This window comes from Pyrgilauda ruficollis, unplaced genomic scaffold, assembly GCF_017590135.1.
Source record: "Pyrgilauda ruficollis isolate IOZ18807 unplaced genomic scaffold, ASM1759013v1 scaffold34, whole genome shotgun sequence".
NCBI lineage: Eukaryota > Metazoa > Chordata > Aves > Passeriformes > Passeridae > Pyrgilauda > Pyrgilauda ruficollis.
The window spans coordinates 210956-235095 of NW_024524822.1; the positions used below are offsets into that span (position 1 = coordinate 210956).

The 24140-nt window shown below is 59.3% G+C and overlaps 1 protein-coding gene across 3 annotated transcripts; it reads right to left on the reverse strand.

The window, feature by feature from the left end:
• On the reverse strand, positions 1 to 23905 carry NPDC1 (neural proliferation, differentiation and control 1). Of its 3 annotated transcripts, XM_041475139.1 has the most exons (9): positions 23711 to 23905; positions 9677 to 9820; positions 4473 to 4580; positions 4167 to 4346; positions 3984 to 4050; positions 2956 to 3040; positions 2726 to 2805; positions 2529 to 2625; positions 1 to 1576 (listed from the first exon to the last, which is right to left on the reverse strand). In XM_041475139.1, the coding sequence occupies exons 1-9, from the start codon at positions 23802 to 23804 to the stop codon at positions 1499 to 1501; spliced, it is 933 nt and encodes a 310-aa protein (XP_041331073.1). In that variant the 5' UTR covers positions 23805 to 23905; the 3' UTR covers positions 1 to 1498. The 3 variants fall into 3 exon arrangements, with proteins under 3 accessions (XP_041331073.1, XP_041331072.1, XP_041331070.1); XM_041475138.1 differs by having other exon boundaries at positions 2726 to 3040; positions 9677 to 9817; XM_041475136.1 differs by having other exon boundaries at positions 2726 to 3040.
• Positions 23906 to 24140: the final 235 nt, after the last annotated feature.

Sequence of the window (24140 nt, forward strand, 5' to 3'; positions counted from 1 at the left end):
TGGGTCTCAAACATGGTCGTTTAATAAAATCTCCTTTTAAAAGAACTACAATTCATACAACAACAACGAGAGGTGTGGGAAGAGTGGCAGCAGCCCAGGGGAGGGGGAGTACAGGACATGGGGACAGAATCTGTGCAGTGATGGCCTCTGTCAGCCACCCCGCCAGGGACAGGGACGGTCCCAAGCCACCACCACTCACCAGCACATCCCTGCCACTGCTACCTGCCCTGCCCATGCCTGTCTGAGTGTGCAATGGCTCCAGGGAGCATAACCGGTGACCTGTGGCCGTGACAGTCCACAACAGGGTCTGGACATGAAGCCACACGTGTGCAAAGTAATCCAAACCCTGTTCTGGGCCTTCCACTGGAGGGGTTCATGGCCTATGCACCCGGGAGGGTTTGAGGAGCAGCACTGGGCTCCAAGCAAGAACATGTTGGTGAGGCTGGATGCAGGCAACAAAGGGATGCAGGGAGTCTGCGGCCTGAAAGGTGCCTAGGATGGAGCTTTGGAGACTGTCATCTGCCACAGAGGGATGCTCAGAGAATGCACAGTGCCAGGCTCCACATGGATGCTGCCAGGGCATGGGCTCTGTGGGGTTTGAAGCAGCACAGCAAAGCCCCCATGCCTTGGCTACCCCTCTCAAGCCACCCCAGCTCCCTCCAGTCCTGTTCCTTCCTCCCCCACAGCCACATAAGCTTAAAAACAAAACCTTGAACACTTTTTCTGAGCTTTTACCCCACTGAGGCCTGTGATAAGAGAGAGCCCATCCTCTGCCAGCACAGACTGATGTGGGCCAGTGGCACTGGGACTGTCCTGAAGCCCAGCACTCCTAAAGGGGTCAGAGCACAGGGCAGCATCTGAAGGAGCAACCTGGGGAGTGATGCCGGTGCCTGCTTGTGCTGCTCCTGCTCCTGCCACTGGCTCCCAGAGCACTGTCCTGCTGCCAGGAGCTGCCCAGGCTGGGGTGCAGGAGGCAGAATGGGCACTGAAGCCCTTAGTGTTGCCACCTGCTCCAGGAAAAGGCCCCATCCCTGGCAGAGGGGCTCTGGGCAGGCTGGCAGCCCTGATGCCAGGCATGAGCATGCCCAGCCCTCCTGGCTCTCTCCTGCTTTCTGCCCCTCTCTCTGGCTCCCTCCTAGCTGCTACGCATGAGCCTAGCTTCAGCTAGGGCAGCAGCCCCCTCCTCAAAGCCAACTACAAAGGGACAGTGCCACAGCCCTCCCCTCCTTCCCCTACCGATTTCTGTGCCAAAGCAGCTGCCCCCCTGCGCCCGCGAGAGCTGTGAGCAAACGGCAATGCAGGGACGCGATCACAGCAGCAAAGAGGACAAGGACGCTGGAAAAGGGGGCGATCCCCCCCTCCATAGCTGTTAGTGGGTGTTTATTGGGCAGGCGTGGAACAGTCTGGCAGGTCCCTCGGCCCAGCTGTGGGTGCTCCCCCGGCACGGCCACCCCGCTGGGCACGGCCGCGGGCACAGTCTGCAGCAAGCTCGGGGTGGTTACTGGTGCGACTTGGGGTCGGAGGGGTGTAAGGAGGAGTCGTCAAACAGCGGGTTTCTCACTTCCATTTCTCCAGTCTGCCGTGGCGGTGGGAGAGGGATGGGGGAAAAGAAAAGGCAGGAGGTCAGAAAGTAGGTTGGGATTCAGCTGCCCCATCCCAAGGGGTTTGGGTCTGAACCCCAGCCCGGCAGGTAGGAGGGAGGAGGGGAAAGGGGGCGACCGAGTGGGCTGCAATGGATGACAAACACCAGGACTCCCATCACCCTGGAAAGGAGCTGCCTCCCTGACAGGAGGGAATGAGGTGGGGTGATGTGTAAAATCCAAGGTCTTGGGTGGGATGGGACCCCACAGCTGGGCTGGGGACCCCACGATAGCACTCCCAGTCTGGCTGGCAGGAACAGAATTTCTCACTCAGACTGGGGATCGCAGGATGGGCCCCTCAGCACGGCTGGCAGAAATGGGGTGCCCTGCCCAGACTGCCTGCCTGCGATCAAGTGCCCTTTAATGGGCCTGTAAAGACCCACTGATGACCCTCGATCTGGGCCCTGATGGCCGCACTCCGCAGCTATTACCATGTAAAAGGCTCCTCTTCGTCCCTTTGTGCTCTTTGTACCCAGGGCTGTTATGAGCTGCCCTTCCCCGAAGTCCCCCGCTAGCCAAGAACACCCTACCCTCTCTGGCTGTGAGGGGTCACATGTCTGCGCTCCAGGCGTTGGGATGGCACAAGGACGAGCCCCCCCAGCTCCGTACCCAGCAGCCAAAGGGATGGTGGCTCAGGTGTGCCAAGGGCTGCTCTAGTTATCTGCTCCCAAGGAAAGCCTTGTGCCAGGACATGCATTCCTGCCCACTGGAGAGCTTCAGTGGGAGCTGGCTAGGGACATCGGGGGAGCAGAGGGGCAAAGGCTGGACCACCTCCAAGTTTGATGAAGAACACGTAGAAAAGGCTCCTCACACAGAAGTGCACGTCCCACGCACATGTTGGACACTCCCACATGCACAGGGACCCCTGGCTCTCCTGCACCCACATACCGGAGCCAGCCCAGGGCACTCATACACGGTGAAGTCTCCATCCTCATTCTCCTCATCAGATGATGCTGAGTCCGGCAGCTTGGGCTCCTCTTTATGCCTGGGGGGAAGAAGATGTAGAGAGGAGGTGAAGCCCAGTGGGATGATCAGGACCATCCCAGTTAATGGCAGGACACGCTGTTTGCTACCAGGCTGCTTACTTCTCCAGGGAGAGCATCTGCTGCTTTTGGTGCTGGTAGTGGTACATTTGGGCACTCTGAGCCAGCGTCTTGTCCCCAGGCTGTGGAGAGAGCAGGAACAGCTGTGGAGACTGGGCTTTGATGGGCCCCAGCCTGGGTGGTGGAGGGCCTCCACGGTGAGGGAATCCCTCCAGCAGAGCACTGAGGCCCGAGTGGCAAACACCCCACAGGGAGGGACACGGACACCTTACCGAGATCTTGTCGTAAGGCAGGGGGCTGGCTACTCGCTGGGCTGAGTAGTCTGCTTTCTGTGCCAGCCTGACCTCCTTCTGCAGCCTGCCAGGGAGGGGCATTGGAATCAGGGAATCAGTAAGGTTGGAAAAGTTTTCTAAGATCAAGCCCAACCATTAACCCAGCACTGCCAAAGCCCACAACTAAACCACGTCCCCAGGTGCCACATCCATGTGTTTTTTCAACACTTTCCGGGATGATGACTCCAACACCTCCCTGGGCAGCCCTTCCTAATGCCTAATGCCTGACCTCCCTTTATATGAAACTTCCCTAATATCCAAACTGTCTCCCCTGAGACAATTTGAGGGCATTTCCTCACATCCTGTCCCTTGTTCCCTGGGAGCAGAGCCTGACCCTCCCCTGGCTGCTCCCTCCTGTCAGGGAGTTGTGCAGAGCACAATTGTCCCCTTTTCTCCAGGCTGAGCCCTCCCAGCTCACTCAGCTGCTCCTCATAAGACTTGTGCTCCAGACCCTTCACCAGTTCCATTCCCTTCTTTGGACATGCTCTTGCCCCTCAATATCTTTCCTGCCATGAGGGGCCCAAAACTGAACCCAGGATTTGAGATGCCTCACCAGTGCCCACTGTGGGCACAACGACTTCTCTAGCTCATCCTAGAGGATGTGGGGAGCCATAGGAGCAGACGACTCCATTCAGGAGCCAGTGACCCTTGGAGGGTCAGCCCTGTTCCCTGTGATGGCAACCACGACAGGCACAGCCATCTCCATCCCACGGGGCCTGCGCACAGGGCACCAATGTGCTGGCAGTGCCAGCACCCAGTGCCACAGTGATGCCCACACCACGTGCCACCCGCTCCCAGAGCCTGCATCTGGCACGAAGGTGTCTCACTACTGTCCTCCTGCCCCAGCCAGCTGATGGACACCTCGGGAGGACTACTGCCTCTCTTCCAACCCCTCATGCCTGGGAAGCATGGGAACACACTGCCCTGGGCGCAGGGTCACTGGGGGACTATCAGCAGCCCCAACTCACCTGTACCAGCAGATGGCCGCCACAATCAGCGCCGAGATCCCGGCCACTGTGCACACCACGATCAGCCCTGCACAGGTGGAGAGGACAGCAAGGGGCAGCAGGTGAGCTGGCAGCATGGTGACACCAGCCCATGCTTCCCTGGTGAGGGTGTGAAACCCCTTCCTCTGAGTCCCAGGGTCTCACCGAGCACCATGTTGTCATTTTCAGGGATGGGGGACGCCTCCACCGGGTACTTCTGGACTGTGGCAGTGGTAGGAAGGGTGGTGGCTGCCATGGTGCCAGCGGGACCCTGCTGCAGATGCAGATGCCCCTCTCTCAGCCCACTGGCCACATGCTGTCTGCCACCGCTGGGCACCAGGGTGGCTGCGGGAGAAGACAGAGCAGTGGTGAGCGGTGCCCAGGCAGCTCCAGAGGGCAAACCTTTCTGGGGTGCAGGGTCTGGCTGCCATGGGGTCCCTGGCACCGCTGGGAACAGGGATGAGCACTTACTCTTGGGTCTGCCATCCTCTAGTGGGTGGTGGCGAGGAGCCTCCTGCCTGGCCAGCACATCCGCGAGAAAATCGATTTCTGCCTCCAAGCTGGGAACAGAGGTCCGTCCTGCAGGAGAACAGGTGTGAGATGGGCACTGGGGGGTGCAGGTGTGTGCCCACCCCCAGGGCTAGACCAGTACCCCCAAGAAGGGGCTCCTGTCCCAGCTCCAGCAAACACGGGTGGTGTTCAGTCTGAGACATCAGTCTGGGACATCTGATCTGCCCCTCAGATGCTGCTCTCCGAAAGCTGGGCCCCGGACCCATGGGTGTCCTTGCCGCGTTCAGTGGGATTTTCACCCCACAAATGCTGGAGGATCAGGAGCAACAGCATCTGCTCTCGTGCCAGAGGCAGCAGGTCCTGCAGACTCTGTGAGAGAGGGCAGGGTGCCAGCACCTGGTGTGCAGGACCTGCCCTGTGTCCCTGCCCCTGGAGTCACACAGCAGCTCCAAGTAAGGAGGGATGGGAGCTGGACCAGGACAGATACTCCCCAGCTGTGTGGCTGCCTCAGGGGTGAGGGGTAGCTTCAGCACAGTGAGTTACAGTCAGGGGACACCTGGTTTCACTCCAAACACTGTTTTTCACCCCAAATTGTCCTTTATAGACCAGAGTGGCTGAAGCACGGGCTCATCTTGGCTGTTCAGCAGAGCATGGGAGTCCTTGCTCCAGCAGAGGGGTTGGTTCCTGCCCAGCACCTGGTGGGATGCAGCTCCTTTGAGAGCTCCATCAGTGAGGGATGTACCCCCAGGGGCTGCTCCCAGTAGCATCTCACAGGTAGCTGTCCAAGCCCATGCCCCAGAACAGTGCCCACCAGGGACATCTGCCCCTCAGGGGGCTCTTGCAGCATCAGGCACAGGCAGGACTCCCACTCTGGCCTGGGGTGACAGCATTGCAGCAAGAGTGGAGTCGCTCTTCTGAGGCTCATCAAGCAGAGTTCAGCTCTGACACTCACCACTGCTTTTAACAGGATTAAACTCAACTTCAAAGGCAGTAGACATCCCTGACACCTTCTCAATCCCCATCCTATCCCTGTTTCCTTTGCCCACACTCAGAGTGTCCCCTCAGAGAAGCCCTGGAGCCTAAACCTAGACATACTAAGGCAAGGTGATACTGCCAGATAATTCAAGGTTATAAGAATTACATCTCTGGAATCTGTCCTCACATCCAATGCTTGGAAATAAACCCCGATTCCCTCTGGAGCTGTGCACAACTGCCACCTTGCTCCTCCATGACTCAGAGCCACATGAGCCAAAAAACAACTTAAAAGGGGGACACTCTTGCTTTAAACAAAAGCACCAAAAGTCACTGTCCCTACATCCTCCATGCCGTGGTGTCCCCACTGCCCCCAGCCCTTGGCTAGAGCCCTGGGTTTCCCTGGCTCTTTGCACCCTGTTATTTGCATCCCAGAGCAGCATCATAGTCAAGTGGTGCCAGGTTGGGGCTGTGCCAGTGCTGTGCCCAACAGGTGAGTGCCATGGTGACAAGGCGCCAGCACGGGGCCAAGGTCTCCCAGCGGGCAAGGGAGTTAGCATGGGACCCAGTGTGACAGCCCTGTGCCACAGGGGGACATCCTGGTGCCCAGGATTGGGATAGCCCTGTGTCAGGGACATGCTAATGCCTGGCATGGGGACATTTGGGTCCACCTTGCCTCTGCACTCTGGGAAAGGTCTGTCTTCATAGGAGACAACCCTGTCCATCTCACGTGTGCCACCACCAGGCTGCGCTGGTGTTGGATGTGATGTGGCTGGAAAAAGGAAAATAAAGTTGAAAAAGCACCCCGAGCAGCTGCCAGGTCCCTCAGTCTCGCACTCTGGGAGTGTGTGAAGTGGCACCTTGGAAACTGAGGCAGCGTTGGGGGTCCCGGCGTTGCTGCAGCGCCTGGGTTGTGCCGCTTACCTGCACTAACCAGCTTTATCACCAAATTCTCTTCAAGTGGCTAAAAGCTGCCCACCTCCCATTCTGAGTGGCATCCCCCAGTGATGGCACAGTTTCCACTACACATTTGAGGGCACTGAGGGCTGGGTCCTCCCGGCACTGTGGGTGTGTGAGATGCTGGCCCTGAGCTGCTCCAGGGAATAAGGGGCCGGGGTGAGCCCCAGTTCCTGCCTGACTGCCCCAGGAGCAGAAGCAGAGATGCTGGGGAGGAACAGTGTCCAGGGAGGGCACACAGGGCACGCAGGACATGTAGAGGGGCACTCAGGGGTGCAGGCAGGGCTTGTGCAGGGTACGGGGGCCCCCTCATGGTAGCTGCCACCAGTGCTGCAGCAGGATGGCATGGCCAGGCTGGCACACAGCCCCCCAGCCCCTCTGCTCTGCCCCTGGCCTCTCCTCAGGGCTTCCACCTTCTCAGGGCTCAACCCTGGGACACACACGTACCCTGACAGTTTGGGGAAACAGGGACCAAGGAGAGACACGTGAGGCTTCTGCCCTGGGCTGAGGAAACCTGTAACTGACAGTGTCCACAGGAGGGCACAAAATTCTTATAAATCCACTAATTTCTATAGTCCTGCCCCAGGATGGCTGATGTCCTCTTTGATGCTGGCAGCACAGTGAGCAGGGAAGGAGGAACACCCATGTCTGTGAGCTGAGGTCCCTTTTCCCCCTTTTCCCAAAGTGCTTCCTGCAGCCCAGTGGGGCTCCATGCTGGTCAAGCAGAAGCAGGGATAAGACCTACTGATAAAACCCATCACAGCACAGACACATGCAGCACCATGGAGCACGTGGGATTTTGGGGAGCTCAAAGCCCTGTGCAAGACAGCAGCGGCCAGGTGCAGCCAGCCAGCTGTGGGATGCAGTGTACCCAGATTCCACGCATCCCATCTCACCTCTGTGCTGATGCTGTGCCAGATATGCTGAGAGCACATCATGGCAGGAACACTCACATGCCCTCCTGAGACCCCAAATGGTGCTTTTCACCTCAAAAAGCTGCTTTTGGGAGAGGATCCCTGGCTCCTGCCAGGAGCTGTGGGGATGGCACAGTGTCAGGATCCCAGGATTGGCGTCACCAGCAGTCACAAGTGGCTCAAGGATGTGTAACCCTTTAAAGGATCAGCCTACATAGCAAAAGGGCTGCATGGGTATCCCCTTTAAAGGCTGAGGCATCCTTGGGCTACAGCAATCCCCTGTTTGCCTTGCATCTCCCCCTAAATGCAGCTACCACAGCCCCTCTTCATCATCACAGCCCTCTCCAGTGCTGCTACCAGACAAAGGTACAGGCAGGACCAGAAAGAAAGCCCCCATGGAAAAAGAAATGGTGCCTCCCTGCCAAGAGGAGCTGGGCATCCTCAGAATGCTAAAACAGAGAATTTGGGAGGGGATCCCCCTTTTTTATTTAACACAGTCCCCACACTTTTGCTGCCACAAGCTAGTGGCATTGCTTGGGACAATAGGATGGGACTGGGAGAGACTTTGGTGTCACCATTCTCCCATGGTGGGTCCTTAGAGGATGGCACCATGGTCCTGCATCTCTCTGTGTAAGAATGCAACTGTGGCCACATCCTTCAGAAAGGAGCTGAGTTGCTATGGAGATGCCAGTGCATGTGCAGCCCTTGTGAGAGGGGAATTTGCTCTCAAGACTTCACATTAAAAAATGAACTATAAACAACTGCTAAAGCCATTCAATGCCAGTGGATGAAGAGCCCATGGCAGGGGCACTGACTGCTGTCAAACACCAAGTCTAGACACTATTCCTGTGCCATCCCCTCTTATCCCCCCAGCCATCCCTCTCATTTCAGCCAAAAGGTCCTGCTTTGGTGGTCTCCACTCTGATTTACAGGGTAATTCTCCTGCTAGGAGGAATTGCACTGAAGGCGTGCTGGGTTCTGACATCTTCCATGTGCCCACCTGGGCTGAGCCATGGGTGAAGGATATCTCCAACTGCACCCCAACAGGACCCTGAACATGCTCAACAACACAAAGCAATCCCCTAAAACTCAGAGGACCTCTCCATGTCTGCATGGAGTTCAGATGCAGGGGGAGGTGCTTCCCTGGTTCAATGACCAGTGCTTGTCCATCCTGCCTGGCATAGGACAAGCCACCCTGCATGGTTTTAGGAGCTCCCCAGGAGTTGGAAACCCCTTAGCAGGAGGCTTTTGGGGGCAGCAGGAGTGAAGAGCAGGTAGAGAAGGGTGGGCTGGGGCAGATACCAATACATTCTGCACCAGGAGGTGACTCAGAGATGCTCCAGAGTACCTTGCACCCAGGCAGTCCCCAGCAGAACCTACCAGGAACAGCCTGAGGGTGTGGCCAGTCGTGGTTGTCCCCATCCACAGAGGCCACTCCACTTTATAGCAATAAATAATTGTGTGGAGCCATAATTATAGTCTTAACTCACCTGCGAGATGAGCCCATAAGGGGACACAGAAATAGCTCTGCCACAGCTTTCCAAGCTGCATGAAGAGTTTACCGTCACGCTAAAAAACGCCTGTGCCTGGCTCCCAGCACTGTCTTTGCAGCTGAACCAGGGGCACAGGGAGCACCCTTCAAGTATTGCAGTGGCAGTGCGATGGGTGACCGTGGGCTGCTGCCTGGGCTGCCACAGCGCCTTGGATCCCTCGGGGCCAGGGCCAGGAATAACACCCAGCATGGCCCTCCGTGCCCCGCTGTGCAGCCCGGGAGTGGTCCTGCCAGTCACAGCTGACTCCAGCCCTCCCAGCATGGATGCTGGGCATCATCCAAGGAGGAAACAGCAGTCCTGAACCACAGGCTAACGTCTCAAACCAAAGGGAATCAGGCACTGAAATCCCACTGGCACCAGCTCAGCCAGCTGAGCTGGGATGGGTGAGGCCATGGGCAGCATAAGTCACTGCTCTGTGTGCTGAAGGTAGCTCCCCTGCTCCTGCAAAGCCTGAACCCTGGAATAGCCAGGCAGACCCTGGAGATCCCCAGAAGCTGCCTATCCTTGGAGGTCCTAGGCTCCCCACAGTGCTGACAGGGCAAATCACCAGAGCAGGATGCATGTAGAGCAGGATGGGGTTGCCAGCCCAAAACCACGCCCCAGCTGAGGTGAGGGGGTGAGAGGGAGAAGAGTAGCTGTTCCCACAGAGATACAGCTGCCATGGAAAGAAGAGGATGGGGTACTGCTGGGGTGGGGGGCTGTCCTGAGGCACAGACCCTCCCAGAGCTGCAGAGGTGCAGGCAGAGGGGTGGAGGGTGGGTGCACCTACCACTGGGTGAGAGCTGCTTCTGGACACAGCGCCCGCGGTCGTCCTCCTGGAAGGGGGGCAGGCAGGGCCCACAGGCACCTGACCCCGGCGGGCAGAACTCCCGACGCTGCAGGGCACAGTCCAGGCTCCGGGGACACGATGCTGCTGTGGGGACAGGACAAAACAGCTCAGGAGGAGGTCAGGGGTCAAACACACCCCCAGGTCTGTTCACGGCTTTTTCGAGTGGGACCCAGCTGCCCCGGGCTGCCCACGGGTGCTCCTGCTGCAGCTCCAGGCTATCAATGGGCTTCACCACAGCTGCCCCAAGACCCCGCTTTGCCTCCACAAAGCCATTACCACCTGGAATTAACCATGAGCTTAATTACTGTGGAGTTGGACTCAATGATTTTCATGGGGCCCTTCCAACTTGAGGTAGTCTGTGACTCCATCACATGCACAAGGCAGTTGCAGTGATGAGCATGCAGTGCTCATACCCCGCAAGGGCTCCCAGCCCCAGGGTGCCACCATCCTGTGGGACACAATGTGGGAGTGCTGCAGCACCAGGATCTCCTGCTGCTGCCTGCCCTGCATGGGGAGATGAAATCCAACCAGCACAGACTGATGCTGGTGTGGTGACTGTCAAATCGATAGTACCAAACACCCCCAAAGCCTCAGTGGGGCGTGGCATTGCTGGTACCAGCACTCAGGCTCCCATCCCTTCGGCATTCCCTGCAGGAAGCAGTGGGAGCCAGCCCTCCCTGGCACTGAACTGCATACCAAACCTCATTCGCAGTTTCATGGGGCATCTCATGCCCATGTCAGCCCCAGGCAGTCTCCACTCCCTGGGTATAGGCATGAGTGCCCCAGGCTCCAGCCTCACCAGCCCATTGTGCCATGGGAGTGTCATCATGGCTGGGTCTTTCACCCCAGGAGGTGGCCCTCCCTGGGGGGACACAAAGTCCCCGTGTCCTAAACAAAGCTGAGTCCTGGGCCAGATGATGGTGGCAAACCATGTGCAGAGCTGGAGACAGGAACTGTGACACAAAGGGCCAGAACTCAGATACCACCTGTGGCAGGGAGCTACTGGGGGCACACTGGGGTCCTGGCTTTGATGGTGACGCTGTTGGTCCTGCTGCAGCTCAAGTGTCTTTCCGTCACAAGCTGGTGGCAGTGTGGAACCAGGCGCCCTTCAGTGCACCCAGCACTCGGGCTGGGCACAACTGTGTGGGAGGAAGAGCTGGATGGGGTTGCACAGCTGGATGGGGTTGCACAGCTGGCTGGGGGTGTGGCACACAGCTGCTGTACTCTGCCCCTCACCCTGCTGTGCACAGCCATGCCCGCAGTGTTCCCGCAGGCAGCAGCAGGCAGGGAGCAGGACTGTGGGGCTGCACTGGGACAGGGCCAGGCTGGCAATGAATCACAGCAGGAGCAGGCTCCCAGCACCGGCCCACGCACCCCAAGCAGTCCCTGCCAGCCCTCGCCGCCACGCTGGCACCAGCACCGCACCGGCCACCTGCCCGTCCTGTGCCCGTCCTGCCTGTGCCCATCCTGTGCCCGTCCCTGTGCCCGTCCCTGTGCCGGTCCTGTGCCCGCTCCTGTGCCCGTCCTGTGCCCGTCCTGTGCCCATCCTGTGCCCGTCCTGTGCCCATCCTGTGCCCGTCCTGTGCCCATCCTGTGCCCGTCCTGTGCCCATCCTGTGCCCGTCCTGTGCCCATCCTGTGCCCGTCCTGTGCCCATCCTGTGCCCGTCCTGTGCCCATCCTGTGCCCGTCCTGTGCCCATCCTGTGCCCGTCCTGTGCCCATCCTGTGCCCGTCCTGTGCCCATCCTGTGCCCGTCCTGTGCCCATCCTGTGCCCGTCCTGTGCCCATCCTGTGCCCGTCCTGTGCCCATCCTGTGCCCGTCCTGTGCCCATCCTGTGCCCGTCCTGTGCCCATCCTGTGCCCGTCCTGTGCCCATCCTGTGCCCGTCCTGTGCCCATCCTGTGCCCGTCCTGTGCCCATCCTGTGCCCGTCCTGTGCCCATCCTGTGCCCGTCCTGTGCCCATCCTGTGCCCGTCCTGTGCCCATCCTGTGCCCGTCCTGTGCCCATCCTGTGCCCGTCCTGTGCCCATCCTGTGCCCGTCCTGTGCCCATCCTGTGCCCGTCCTGTGCCCATCCTGTGCCCGTCCTGTGCCCATCCTGTGCCCGTCCTGTGCCCATCCTGTGCCCGTCCTGTGCCCATCCTGTGCCCGTCCTGTGCCCATCCTGTGCCCGTCCTGTGCCCATCCTGTGCCCGTCCTGTGCCCATCCTGTGCCCGTCCTGTGCCCATCCTGTGCCCGTCCTGTGCCCATCCTGTGCCCGTCCTGTGCCCATCCTGTGCCCGTCCTGTGCCCATCCTGTGCCCGTCCTGTGCCCATCCTGTGCCCGTCCTGTGCCCATCCTGTGCCCGTCCTGTGCCCATCCTGTGCCCGTCCCTGTGCTCGTCCCTGCGCCTGCGGACAGCAACACTGCGGACAGCCCCGGCGCACTCCACAGCGAGGGGCTCCACAGCTGTGGGGGCTGTCCTGAGCATCCCCAGCCCTGCAGCAGAGCAGGGGCGAGGGGGGCAGCACCCCGTACACAGCTGAGAGTCCTCAACAGGACAGAACCGGCAGAGCACGAATCATGACAGTTCTGCTCCCCCAGCAAGGGCGCAGGAAAGATATCACCCCAAAGCGGCACAAGTGGGATATGCAACTCCCTGCCTTTGCATGGCCGTATTTCACTATCAGACTGCTCCCTGGAGGGTGCAGCTGCTAAGAACCTCCAGCCTGTACCCAGGCAACTCCCCTCTGCACTCCATGAGGAAGTCATCACCTTCCCCACCTTGGCTGGCACTGGCAAGAATGCACCAACCACAATTTCAATGCTGGCTGATCCCCACACCAGGCACAGCCGTCTGCAGGGGGTGCGCTTGGGGTGGGGGAAAGTGCCCACTGTGCCCATGGGAGCTGCGTTTTTTGCTGGACTGTTTGCTCCCTGGAGATGGTGTGGGGCTTGGCCATGTGGCTGGGGAGGCAATTAGTGCTTAATGGGCACTAATAATCAGATGTCTGAGCACAGAAATTGGACTTGGCTCCTGGCTTCACTTCCCCAGGGTTACTCTCAAGGCCTCCCTGTTTAAAAAATGGGGCAGGAGGAGGTCGTGGCACTGTGCAGCCTCAGGCTGGGGACATGTCACAGCCCCGTGGGGCAGTGGGAAACACACCTGTAGGGGCCCCTGTCTGTGCCACAGGCTCATGGAAACAATTCCTCCCCAAAGAGGTGCTGCCAAAAGCTGATCACTGGTGGAGGAAGTCAGCCCAGTGTGGGTCACCCCACAGAGCCAGACATCAACAAGACCCTCAGAGCCACCTTGTGAGGAGTGGCAGAGCCCTGAGCCAGAGTCCAGCAACTGGGCACACAAAGCCCAGGCTGGATCCCAGTGAAGGCTGTTATCTCTGTTTGAAGAATGAGCTGTGCTTGCCCAGCTGTCACTGGCTGCAATTCACAGCTCCCCATGTGTCACCAGGCAGTGACTGGTGAGCTGGCATCACTGCGTGGGCAGCCTGTGGATTGAGCCCACAGGGGCTTTGCCACTCCCTGAGCCCACCTCAAAGCCCAGCAGTGAGAGTCCTTTGCTGGTGGGAGTGGGCACCTCACTGCCATGCTAGGTGATGGGGACTGAGCCCTCTGTGTGCCACCACCCAGGTGCCACATGGGCACCTGCAGCCCTGACTGCTGCCACCCTGTGGGGCTGTCAAACTGCACTGACCCAATGCTGCCCCACCCTTGCACACTCACACATTCCTGGGGGCTGGTGCCACCTGCCCAGTGCTCGAGCAGGCAAAGGTGGGTTCCCCAACACTTTGGCCATGGGCCCCCCCTCCTGAACACTCACCCCGAGGCAGGGTACTTGGGCTGGCATAGCATGTGGGTCCCAGTTCCACCCAGCTGTGGCCATGTCACCACCATGCCACCCACCTGTTACCAGTGCCAGCATGCCTGCTGCAGCTCCCAGTCTTGCCTCTGTACCTGCAGGGCTGCTGTTGAATCTGGGGAGTTTGGGATCCCCCCACTCCAACCATGGTCCCCACTTGGCACCAGTGCAGCCCAGCATGGCCTGGCCACAAGTGGGATGGGCAGAGGGACCAAAGCTGGGGTCCAGCTGGGGGCCTGCAAGGACCCTAACCCTGCATGGCCTGCCAGCAGGACAGTACACACCAGAGGAGCAAGCAATGAATTATATGGAATGTGCAGCCAGCACCAGACACGGCACAGCCGGGACGCTGCTGTCCAGATGTGCCAGGGCTGTTCAGAGGAGGAGGATGCTCCAGTTGCTGTCACTGCCCTGCCATGGGGCTTAACTCCTGTGCAGGTGGGCAGGGAGCCCAGAACAGCACAGCTGGGGTAACCCCTTAAACCGAGCTCAACCCTGGGCTGAGCTGCGGTGCTGGAGGAGCCGGGTGACTCCCTGCAGGCAGGACCCCAGCCCAAGGCCAGCAGGTGCATGGACACAGCAGCTGGTACAGACAGACAGACAGCAGGTGGGCATGAGCTGAGCACACATGTAAGCAGGAAAAGACCTGTGCCCAGGAGGAAACATGGTCATGTGAGCAGCAAGGCCCCTGGATGTGTTACCCATGGGGGAAAGCTGAGCACAAAGCTCCAGCCCCAAGGACTCACCCTGGGGAGAGCTGTGCTGGGCACCCAGGGTGGCACTCAGGACCAGGAGAGTGCTTGTGAGAAGGGGTGCCCAGGCAGGGCATAGAGCCACTGGCAGTCACAGACTGGATGGAGCAGCTCTTCCATACTCATGCCAAAACATACAGTTGAAAAAGAAACAAAAATAAACCCGAGGAGGACATTTGTGTGGCCAGAAAGGCAGGGACTGCCCCCGCTGCGTCACTGCTGCAGATAGAGAGATAAAAGTGAACGTAAGAGGATAATTAATTAGCGCCAAGCACTGGTGCAAATGTTTAAGGTCCTGGCAACGCCAACACCCAGCCTCCCTCTCAGCTGCCAGCCCCAGTGCCAACAGTGGGGGCTGGCAGAGCCCACTGGGCATGGGCTGAGCCCACTGGGCACTGGCCGCATAGCCACATGGGCACAGAGCAGCCAGCCCAGGACCACCGGGTCTGGCCCCTCTGTGGCAGCAGGACATGGCCCCTGGTGGGACATGGGCAGCTGAGGGGGGATATTGGGGTGTCTGGGGAACAGGGTGCAGGTCTCACTCCCATGTCAGGCCCCTGCATGCTGCCTGAGGCTGAGGGAAGACCACAGCAAGGCCATGACAGAGCCCCAGCAGCGGCAGCAGCCCCCGCAGGGCCTACAGTGGTGTGGTCTCTGTTAGCTCCACTCCAAGGTCATTCCTTCTCCTCTTCTTCCTCATCCTCCTCCTCCAGCCGGATAATGTGGGAACTGCTGAGGGCCCTGCCGGCAGCCTGCCCTCCCAGTACTTCCACTGCCAGCTGGCACTGGCCATGGCTACCTCCCAGCTCTGTAAAGTGCTCCTGGCTCTGAAGGAGCACTCTGGAGCAGGCCCAGGGCAGGCTGGTGGGCAGGCATCAGGCAGGCAGGCTGGCATGATGACCAGACCTCAGCCCCCGAGGTCTCACTTCCCCCTGTCCAGAGCTTCCCTGGGTAGGGGCAGTGCTGCTGTCCAGCAGCAGGCAGGAGCAGGGGTTGCTGAGGCACCCCAGCACCTCACCTGCACTGCCCCATGCCCAGGGATGTGTCTCCTGAAGGGAGTCAGTGATAGTGACTGCCAGCAGCTGCAGTGACAATGCCAGGCTGGATGCTGTACACACCAGCCACGGGTGACACACACCAAGCAGAGGTGACACACACCAGCCACAAGTGACACATAGAGTGACTGCAGGATGGACTCCCCGCCAGTGGCTGCGACTCGGTGGGCTTCCTGACCCAGCTGCATCCCCCTGCCCCGCTGTCTCTTGCACTAGGAAGCAGGTGGATGGGGACTGGGCCCCACTCCTGGACACAGCTAGCACCACTTCTCAGGCAGTCCCTGTGCCACTGCCAGCAGCTGCTCATGTCACTGCTGCGCTCCTGCCCCTGAAAACGCAGCAGCCAAGCCCCCTCCCACCAGAGACAGTGGAGCAGGCTCTCTGCAGCACTGAGCCCGCAAACCAGGAGTGTGGCAATGCTTGTCACGGCACGTCACTGCTGGGGATGGAGCATGTGGCACAGCCATGGCCACCAGTCTGCCCCATGTCCTGCAGCAGCACCGGTGTGTGCTAGTCCACCAGTAAGGGAGCAGCTGGAAATGCTTCTTTGTGCTTCAGCAGATTTGGTCAGGCAGACGCAACATGTCACCAGCTCCCATCCCTGAGGCCACCAGTGCTTGTGTCCTGACTTTGGCTGCTGGGTGCTGAGGTCTGGCCCAGCTGGCAGAGATGATCTCCAGCAAAGTTTCTGTCATGGCCAAGAAACAGTGTCAGCAGCCTTGTGCCACAGGCTGGGGACAGGGAACACCTGTAGGGAACCCCTGGGAGCATTCCCCATGCCTGCACAGCAACATCTCTACTACACCCTGCTCCCACCGAGCGGACAGTCCCACTGATGGGGACACAGCCCCACCCAGGAACAATGGAAAAAGGCCTCATCCTCACCACTCCCCCCACTCCCACCTCCCACCCCCATCCTCACTCAGCTGCTGCTGCTTTGGGGCCACCAGCCCAGAGCCCTGGGCTACAGGCAGCACAGAGGGTGTGGTGGGCACCCATGCTGCAGCCCTGAGCCATCATGATGGGCTTCCAGAGCCCTGTCCTGCTCCATGTTCAATGCCAAGGGGGAAAGGGAGGGTCAGGAGGAGCTGAGCCAGGTTCCTGCAGAGGTGGGGAGATGCCAAGCCCTCGGCATCCCCAAACACACTGCTTCCCAACCATCAGTGTTTCCTCAGAGCCTGTCCTTGCTCTAGAGGAGACCCCATCTGCAAGCACCCCAAAATCCCAAGTTGCTCCTGTGATTCCAGGCTGGGGCAGAACCAGGCAATCTCCAGCAGGCTGAGGGAATGGAATTTTGTATCATCACTACTCAAAGCCCTTAACTGGGCCAGAAAAATCCCTGTTCCTTGCCCTGGCAGCCTGCCTGCTGTGCAAACCAATCAGCTGGATTGGCAGGGCTGTAGGAACAGGAGATAGCACCAGGATGGCTGGAAACAGCTCCAGCAAACCACAAATCCAGACCCCAGCAGAGACTGGGCAGAGCCAGGAGGTGTAGAGAACATGGCTCTCCTTGCCTGTGGCCGGTGAGGAAGGCATCAAGCCAGCGAGGGGTATCCCAGCGTCAACAGCCCTGGATGCTGACAGCCCCAACTCCAGCCCTGCAGAGGCTGCCACACCCAGGATGTGCACCTCTGCATCCTCCCCTGTGCCCCTGCTGTGCCAGGGGGTCTCCAGCCACAAGTGGCTTCAGATATTCAGGAAGAGAAGAAATAATAAAAAAAGCAAAAGGCAAACCAGGTGCCATACGCCATTCCCCCAGGCCTACCCGCCCGAACCTGCTGCTGGCTTTGCTTTGCTTCATGCACACTCACCCATGCTGGGGACCCCAGGCTGCCACCAATGCCACCTCATCCCAGTGCATCTGGCTGCTTTTTGCAGCCTGAACCACCCACTTTAAGTCTTGTTTATCAGGTTTTTCTCAAGTAAATACCAACGAACTTTGCACATGCACTGAGCCTGGTGGGGCTGGGGTTGGGCTCTTTAATTCCCTTCTTACTGGGCAAGTTTTGCACCACGTCACAAGTGAAGCAGCTGGTGGCCAGGGCTATGGTGCACAGCAAGCACCATCGAGGGGCCCCTCCCTGCACCCCTGAAGTGCTCCAGAACTCTCCAGTGAGCATCACAGCACTGTGCTGGACCTTTGCTGTGCCAGCATCACAGGGGATGGGCAGCCCCGGCACCACAGACCCACCTGAAGCACTGAGCAGTCTGGAAGGAAGGGGGTGGAGTCCAGCTGTCTCCTAAGGGCATTCCTGGGCACTGACCCATCAGCAGGAGAGCACCCCATGGGTACACCCTTGCCTGGTGAGCTGCAGCAGAGCCACAGCCCTGGGTTAGCTCTCTCTGTGTGATGGCAGGGAGGTGGGAGAGGGCAGCCCACCCCACAACTCAGCACCCAAGGAGCTGCCAGCCCAGGGGCCACTGCAGCTTGGTCATCTGAAAGCAGCCAGAGGCTCCCACGCACTCTCACTACTGGGCTGGAAATATCCATCTGGAGTAGCAGCACCACACACCCACCAGGGCCAAGATGCTCTTTAGCAAAGCCAAAGCCATCCCACACCATCACCAGAGACATCCTGCAGCCTTTGGGAAAGAGGCACCAGCAAAATTTTGCTGATGCCTCCAGCAGGTCAGAGGTGGCATTCTTCAAGGTGGGGATTCTGTCTGTCTGTCCAGTTCCCTTTGTCTAGTCATTGCCTGGCACCAGCCCTGGTGCTCCCACCAGCCCATCAGCCTGAAACAGATGCCTGGGGACACAGCTCCTCACCCACGAGTGCTGGAGCAATAGGGGCCAACTTTTATAGCTGCTGGAACAGCCATCAGAAGAACAGCCTTTGGAACAAGGGCTGGCAAGGGCACTCGGGGGGGGGGGGCACCCACCATGCTGGCAGACATGCAAGAGCAGAGGTGGGCAGAAACGTGGGGGCTGCAGCACCCACCCTGCTGGGGCTGCACCCACAGGTATGCCCGCACTGATTCAGCCACCACCAGCGACAAAGACCTGCAGGGCCATTGTGCCCATGGGGCAGAGCTCAGAAACCGAGAGGCCCCATCAACACAGAAACTGGGTGTCCATGGGATGCACAGCTGCATCCTAGGGGTGCTGGTGCATGCAGCATCCAAGGGCTCTTGATAAAGGTTGCAGACAGTGCCAAAAGAGCTGGACCCAGAGATTTTGCGGTATATGCTGCACAGGAAGAGTTAGCTCAGGGAAACCCTTTCCTTCCTAGCCAGGAAGCCAGGAATGATGGCGGCAGGATGGGTCACGTTACAGCAGCTCACCAGGCTGCCCTCTCTTCTGATTTAGGGCCCTCTCACTCTCTCTGACAGGTAAGAGATGATGAAGTCCCCAAGGGACAGCAGCTCCTCACCTACAAGAGAGCAGCCATGGGTGCTGTGGGTGCACTGGAGACCTGTACCTTCCACAGATAGGTACAGGTCTCCAGTGTCTCCACCCCCACCACAGTCTCCTTTCTATAGGAACGGAACAGGGGCCAGGAGCCCAGGAAACCCCTGCACAATGAGTCAGGGTCCCTGACAGCACTCAGTTGACATGTCACCTCTCATGTCACCCACCGAGTGCAATAGGTTCCCAGTCAAACAGCAAATACCTCTCAAAAGCATTGCCATCCTCTACCTGTGCAGGAAGTACCCCAGCATGTGCCACAGTGTGCATGTGTTAGCATGGGTGGTTACAGCCCACGGTGCTCCAGGGCAGGATAAGGCTGGGACCAGGACCTGCTCTGGCTGTTTCCTTCCTCCAATTCAAAGCTCACTCAGGCACTTAACGGCCAGTTTCTTCCTGTTGCAATTCTCGTTAGCTCACAAAGTGGCTAATTACAGGCCTGCAGCTGCCATTTGGAGCAGCACCAGTGCTGGGTTATGCCCAGGCACAGGAGGGAGATACCTCAGGTGCTGGCAGTGGCATTGGGGCCAGGCCCAAGGGCTTTGGAGCCAGCCAGTCCAGGGGAGCCACTACCCCCCTCAGGGACCAGACCCAGAGCTCTTGGTGGGGACCAAGCACCAGGGCACAGTGTTTATGGATTTAATGCAGGGATGGGACTGATGGCAGCTTCTGTACCCTGTGCCCAGGGACCCAGCACCTTGCACATGGGGAGAGGCCATGCCATCAGCCTTCTTGTCCCCGGGCACCAAACCACCCATCCTGTCCACAACATGCCCGTAGCTCTTGTCCGCAGCAGCCCCCATTAACTTTCTCATTCCCGGAGTCCCCACTGTGCTATCAGCCCTCCTGTCTCCAGCATCACCACACCTCTCCTGTCCTCAGCACGCTGTCCATCCAGTGACCCCTTCTGTTCCCCCTGCCCCTGCCACCCCTGATAGGCCCCATCACTCCTCTAGTCTCCAGCATCCACCACCAACCTCCGTGTCCCCAGTGCCCTGACCACACTGTCACCCCCTGATGCTGTGCCCCCCCGGAAGCACCCGGCAGGGCTAAGCCGATTACCTCCCTTAATACCCCCATGGCCCAGAAGAGACATTTCAGGCAAACATCGATGCACCTTCCCCTGAGCTGGGGGAAGACTTGGGCTCCCTGGGGACTGAGGGATCCCTGGGGTGGGGGACCAGAGCTGCCAGGAAATGACAGATCCGAAGGACCTGACCCTGCACAGTGCAAGCAGGCCCCTGGCTCCAGAATCCCAGTCTCCCCACCCTGAGGTCCAGCTCTCCATGCACCGGCTGGGTATTGCTGGGGGGCACATGGATTTGTGAGTCCCCACAAAGCTAAAGCAAAAGGGATGAGGGATTTTCACCCCATCTCTTCCATAAACTCTTCCTTGATGCTGATTCTGCAATTGGAATTATCAGGCATCTTTCCACCCATTTCCCCTCCTCAGGCCTGGAGACGGAGCCCTGCCCATATCCCTGGCATGTGTACCAGCTCCATGGAGCCCTGTGAGACGCCTGTGCCGCACATCCCAGCTCCTCCACACCTCACGACCACAAGGGCTCCTTTCCCACAGTGGGAACCAGCTGAGCACAAGTAACCCCAGATAACACGGTGGAGACATTACCTCCAAGAATAAAACCACATGGGCAGCACCCCAGCTGCTGCACGGAGAAACACTTGGTCTGCACCAGTGTGGCAGAGGACACCCCACCATGGGAGGCTTGAAGGGATGGGGGTGGCTGAGTGGGACCACTGCCCACCACTGCCACCACTCCCAGGGGGGACCCACACAACCTTTCCCGTGCCTCAACACAAAACTGGGGCTGCTACCTGCACACTGACTCAGAGAATGTTGCGGGGCTGAGATCACTCCCTTCACTCGGCAGGGCAGCCAGGCCCCTGCAAGCACCACAGGCGCACAACCAGTCCCGATGTTTTGCTCCCAAGTGTGGCTTGGAGCTGCCGCAGCTTCAGGGGCCAGCATGGGGGTCCATGGGGCTACTGCACCCACTGTGTCCCAACCCTGTCCCCAGTGCAGCAATGGACAAGCAGGCAAGGAGGAAAAGATAAGAGATGGACAATCCCACCACAGGCTGAGCATGGGAACTTCCCAGGGGATGGCTCCTGCTTAGCCATGCCCAGATGGGAAGTTTGAGCAGTACCTGCACCACTGCAGAGCAGGGGCAGCCAACACCAGCATCTGTGCTCCCACCCATATCCCTGCAGAGCAGCACAAGGAGCAGCAGTGCAGAGCCAGCAGGTCAAACGTGGCCAAATGGGTCACTTGGACTGGAAACAAAACTCAGATTTTGCTGAGCATCTTCTCCAGATGTCTGGGATGTGAACTGATGGCTGTGGCAGGGGGCTTCAGGATTATGAAAAAATTGGATTCTAGCTTGTCATCCCATTTGGAAAATTTTTTTTTGTTGTTTACAATAATAACAATGATAATAATAGATGAAATTTGTCAACCTAGTTACTTAAGAAGTGGGGAGAAATACGGCTGTCACTCATGTTCCAAGAAATTAAGCCAGAAAACGAAGCAAGGCAGGCCCTCTGCCCAAAGCCTGGTGTGATGCATAGAGACACGTGGGAGAAAAAAGCCCAGCTGATGAGCAGCAAGCAAACCTAAACCACCTGCAGCACCTCCAAAGCACTGCTGCCCTTCCTCCAGCTCGGATCAGGCTCACAGCAAGATGAGGATATTACTGAGCCACGTGCAGCTGCATCCCAGGAGATGGCATCTGCTGCAGGGTCTCAGGGTCACAGCACCAGCCAAGGAAAGTGAGGAGGAGGAGGAGAAGGAGATGCCAACTCCAATCTGAAGAAGCTTTGATGGAGCTGCAGAGGCAAGAGGACATGGGTATGATGGTGAAGGACCCTGGCTCCCTCCTTGCCAGGAGCCAGTTTCACCAGCATATGCAGAATAGGAGCTGCTCCTGGACTTGCCACCTCCACCTCACAGCCCCATCCCCAGAGAAAGCCAAGCTTGATCCCATCTGCCCAGGAAAGGCAATTATAAAGTGAGAAGAAAGAGCCAATGCTTCCTGTGCCCCACTGCACTTAGAGAAAGGTGGTAGGATTGGGACAGAGACTCCTTTACCTACCCAGCATCCCAAGGATATTTTCTTCAGCTGTCCGCAGGAGAAACCTACCTGGAGCTCCCCACTGCCACATGCCATACAACCCTGAACTCCTGGCAATGGGATGCTGCTGTTGGGAACAGTGCAAAGATACCATCCCCAGCTTCTCTCAGGAGAAAGAGGTTGAACTGAAAATCCAACCCCACATAAGCCTAGAGCATGCAATATCCCAGCACTGGAACAGGCTGCTGATGTGCTGCCAGGCCCCCTCATGCTCACCTCACCTCCAGCATCCTCCTAGGGCTGGGAAGGGAGGGGAAGGGAAGGGGAAACTGTCACCATGCCCTGACAGCACCATGGCACAACCACCCCGGCAGCCCCTCAGGGACCCAGCCCAACCAGCCCTGCCAGGCCAGATGATCCCACACTAACCCCTAAATTCAGGAGGAGAAGAGGTTATGCTGGATCACTGGTGGCTCATCCGAGCCGCCCAGGTCTCCTTCCTTCCATCTCAGCCTGTGTCAGCAGTACCTCTGGCTGGAGCACCCCAGCCTTGCCTCGCGGGAAGAGGGGGAGTGCAGGAGCATCCCCACCTCTGCCTCCAACCCTCCGACGTGGAAATGCACAGATGTTTTGATTCACTGGGAGATTTAAAAATTATTGCAGCTTCCCGCTGCCCCTCAGAGCACGCGGAAGCACGGCGAGGCCACGGGCCCTGGCTGACAGCAGGCTGACTGCCCGGCGTCCGCCCTGCCGGGAGCCAGAGAAGGGAAACAATATCGGATCCGCAAACAATGCTGGGAGCCAGGAGGCCCTTCCCGGCTCCTGCGCCAGCCAGGCGGAAAACACCTGCCCGAGACAGGCCGTACCCAGGCAGGGACACGGCACCTCCCCGGGGCGGGCAGCCACAGCCTTCCCCGCAGGCAGCAGCGGGGCCTGGCGCTGGCCGGGCTGTGGGCCGCTGCTTGTGCCCATCGCAGCCCCGCGATGCCACCCCAGCAGTGGGCACAGAGCGGGGGACAAGGAGCATGTCCAGTGCCAGACGCCCCAGGAGGGAAATGTCCTAACCCAGACCCCGAAACTCAAACAAATCAAACCCGAACGCCCCGAAAGAACCCTTCAGCAGACAGCAAGGCACCTTAGGGCGGTGCTGCACGGGAGGGTGCGAAGGCCACCCATTCCTTCTGCCACGGCGGAGAGCAGGAATGTCACCGTCGCTGGTGTACCGGGGCGATGCTGCGGCCGCTCCCGGGGCAATGAGGCAGGTGGGCAAACAGGGCTCCCTCCACCCGACCCCCGGCGGCTCCCCGGGATGGCTCGGTCACTGCAGCGCCCTTTTTTTTTTTCTCTGTTGCGGTGTTTTTTGATGTTGTTGTAATTTTTTCCTACCAATAAAGGTGCTTCATGAGGGCCGCTTCCATGACAATGTGCTCCTTCCCCACTCCAGGATCCACATCTGTGGGTCCCTCCAGTCCCCTCTAATAGCTGCTGGGGACCAGCCCTGCGGCGCTGCCATCCGCTGCCAGGCCCCTGCCTGCAGCAGCGGGCAGGAGAGTGACGGGGAGGCGATGCCCGTCCCCGGGGAGCGCTGCGGGGCGTGAGAAACCCCCGTGGGGCTTTGTGGCGGGGGCACCTCCTATCTTGCTCCACCCAAGAACATGAACACCCACGGATGCTGATCCCTGGTGGGGATGGAGATAATGAGGGAGAAGAGGGGGACAGCCGTACCAGGGTTCGTCGTAGGGAGGACACGAGCATCCGCGGGGGAAGGGAGAGGACACGGACACGGGAGTGGGGGAACGAAGAGGTACTCACCGGCACGGGCGAGGCGCAGACGGAAGGATCCGAGGGCGGTGAGCAGCAGCAGCAGCGTTCCGCGGCGGGCGGCAGCGCCCCGGGCCGCCACCATCGTCCACGTCCACGGACAGGGACAGGGACAGGGACAGGGACAGGGACACGGACACGGACACGGACACGGGCGGGCGCCGGGCCGCGGCGGCTGCGGGCGGCGGGGCGGGGCCAGGAGGAAGGGCGGGGCCAGGAGGAGGGGCGGGGCTCCGCCGCGTTTGGGCTCCACCCCCGCCGCCAAGGCCCGGCCCCCGCGCCCCCGGCTGTGGCACCACCGGGCCGGGGTGCTCCGGGCGCTGCGCCTCGGGGCCCGTCCCTGTGCCTGAGGTAGCTCCAGAGGGCTGGAGAGGGACTTTGGACAGGGGCCTGGAGCGACAGGACAAGGTGGAATGGCTTC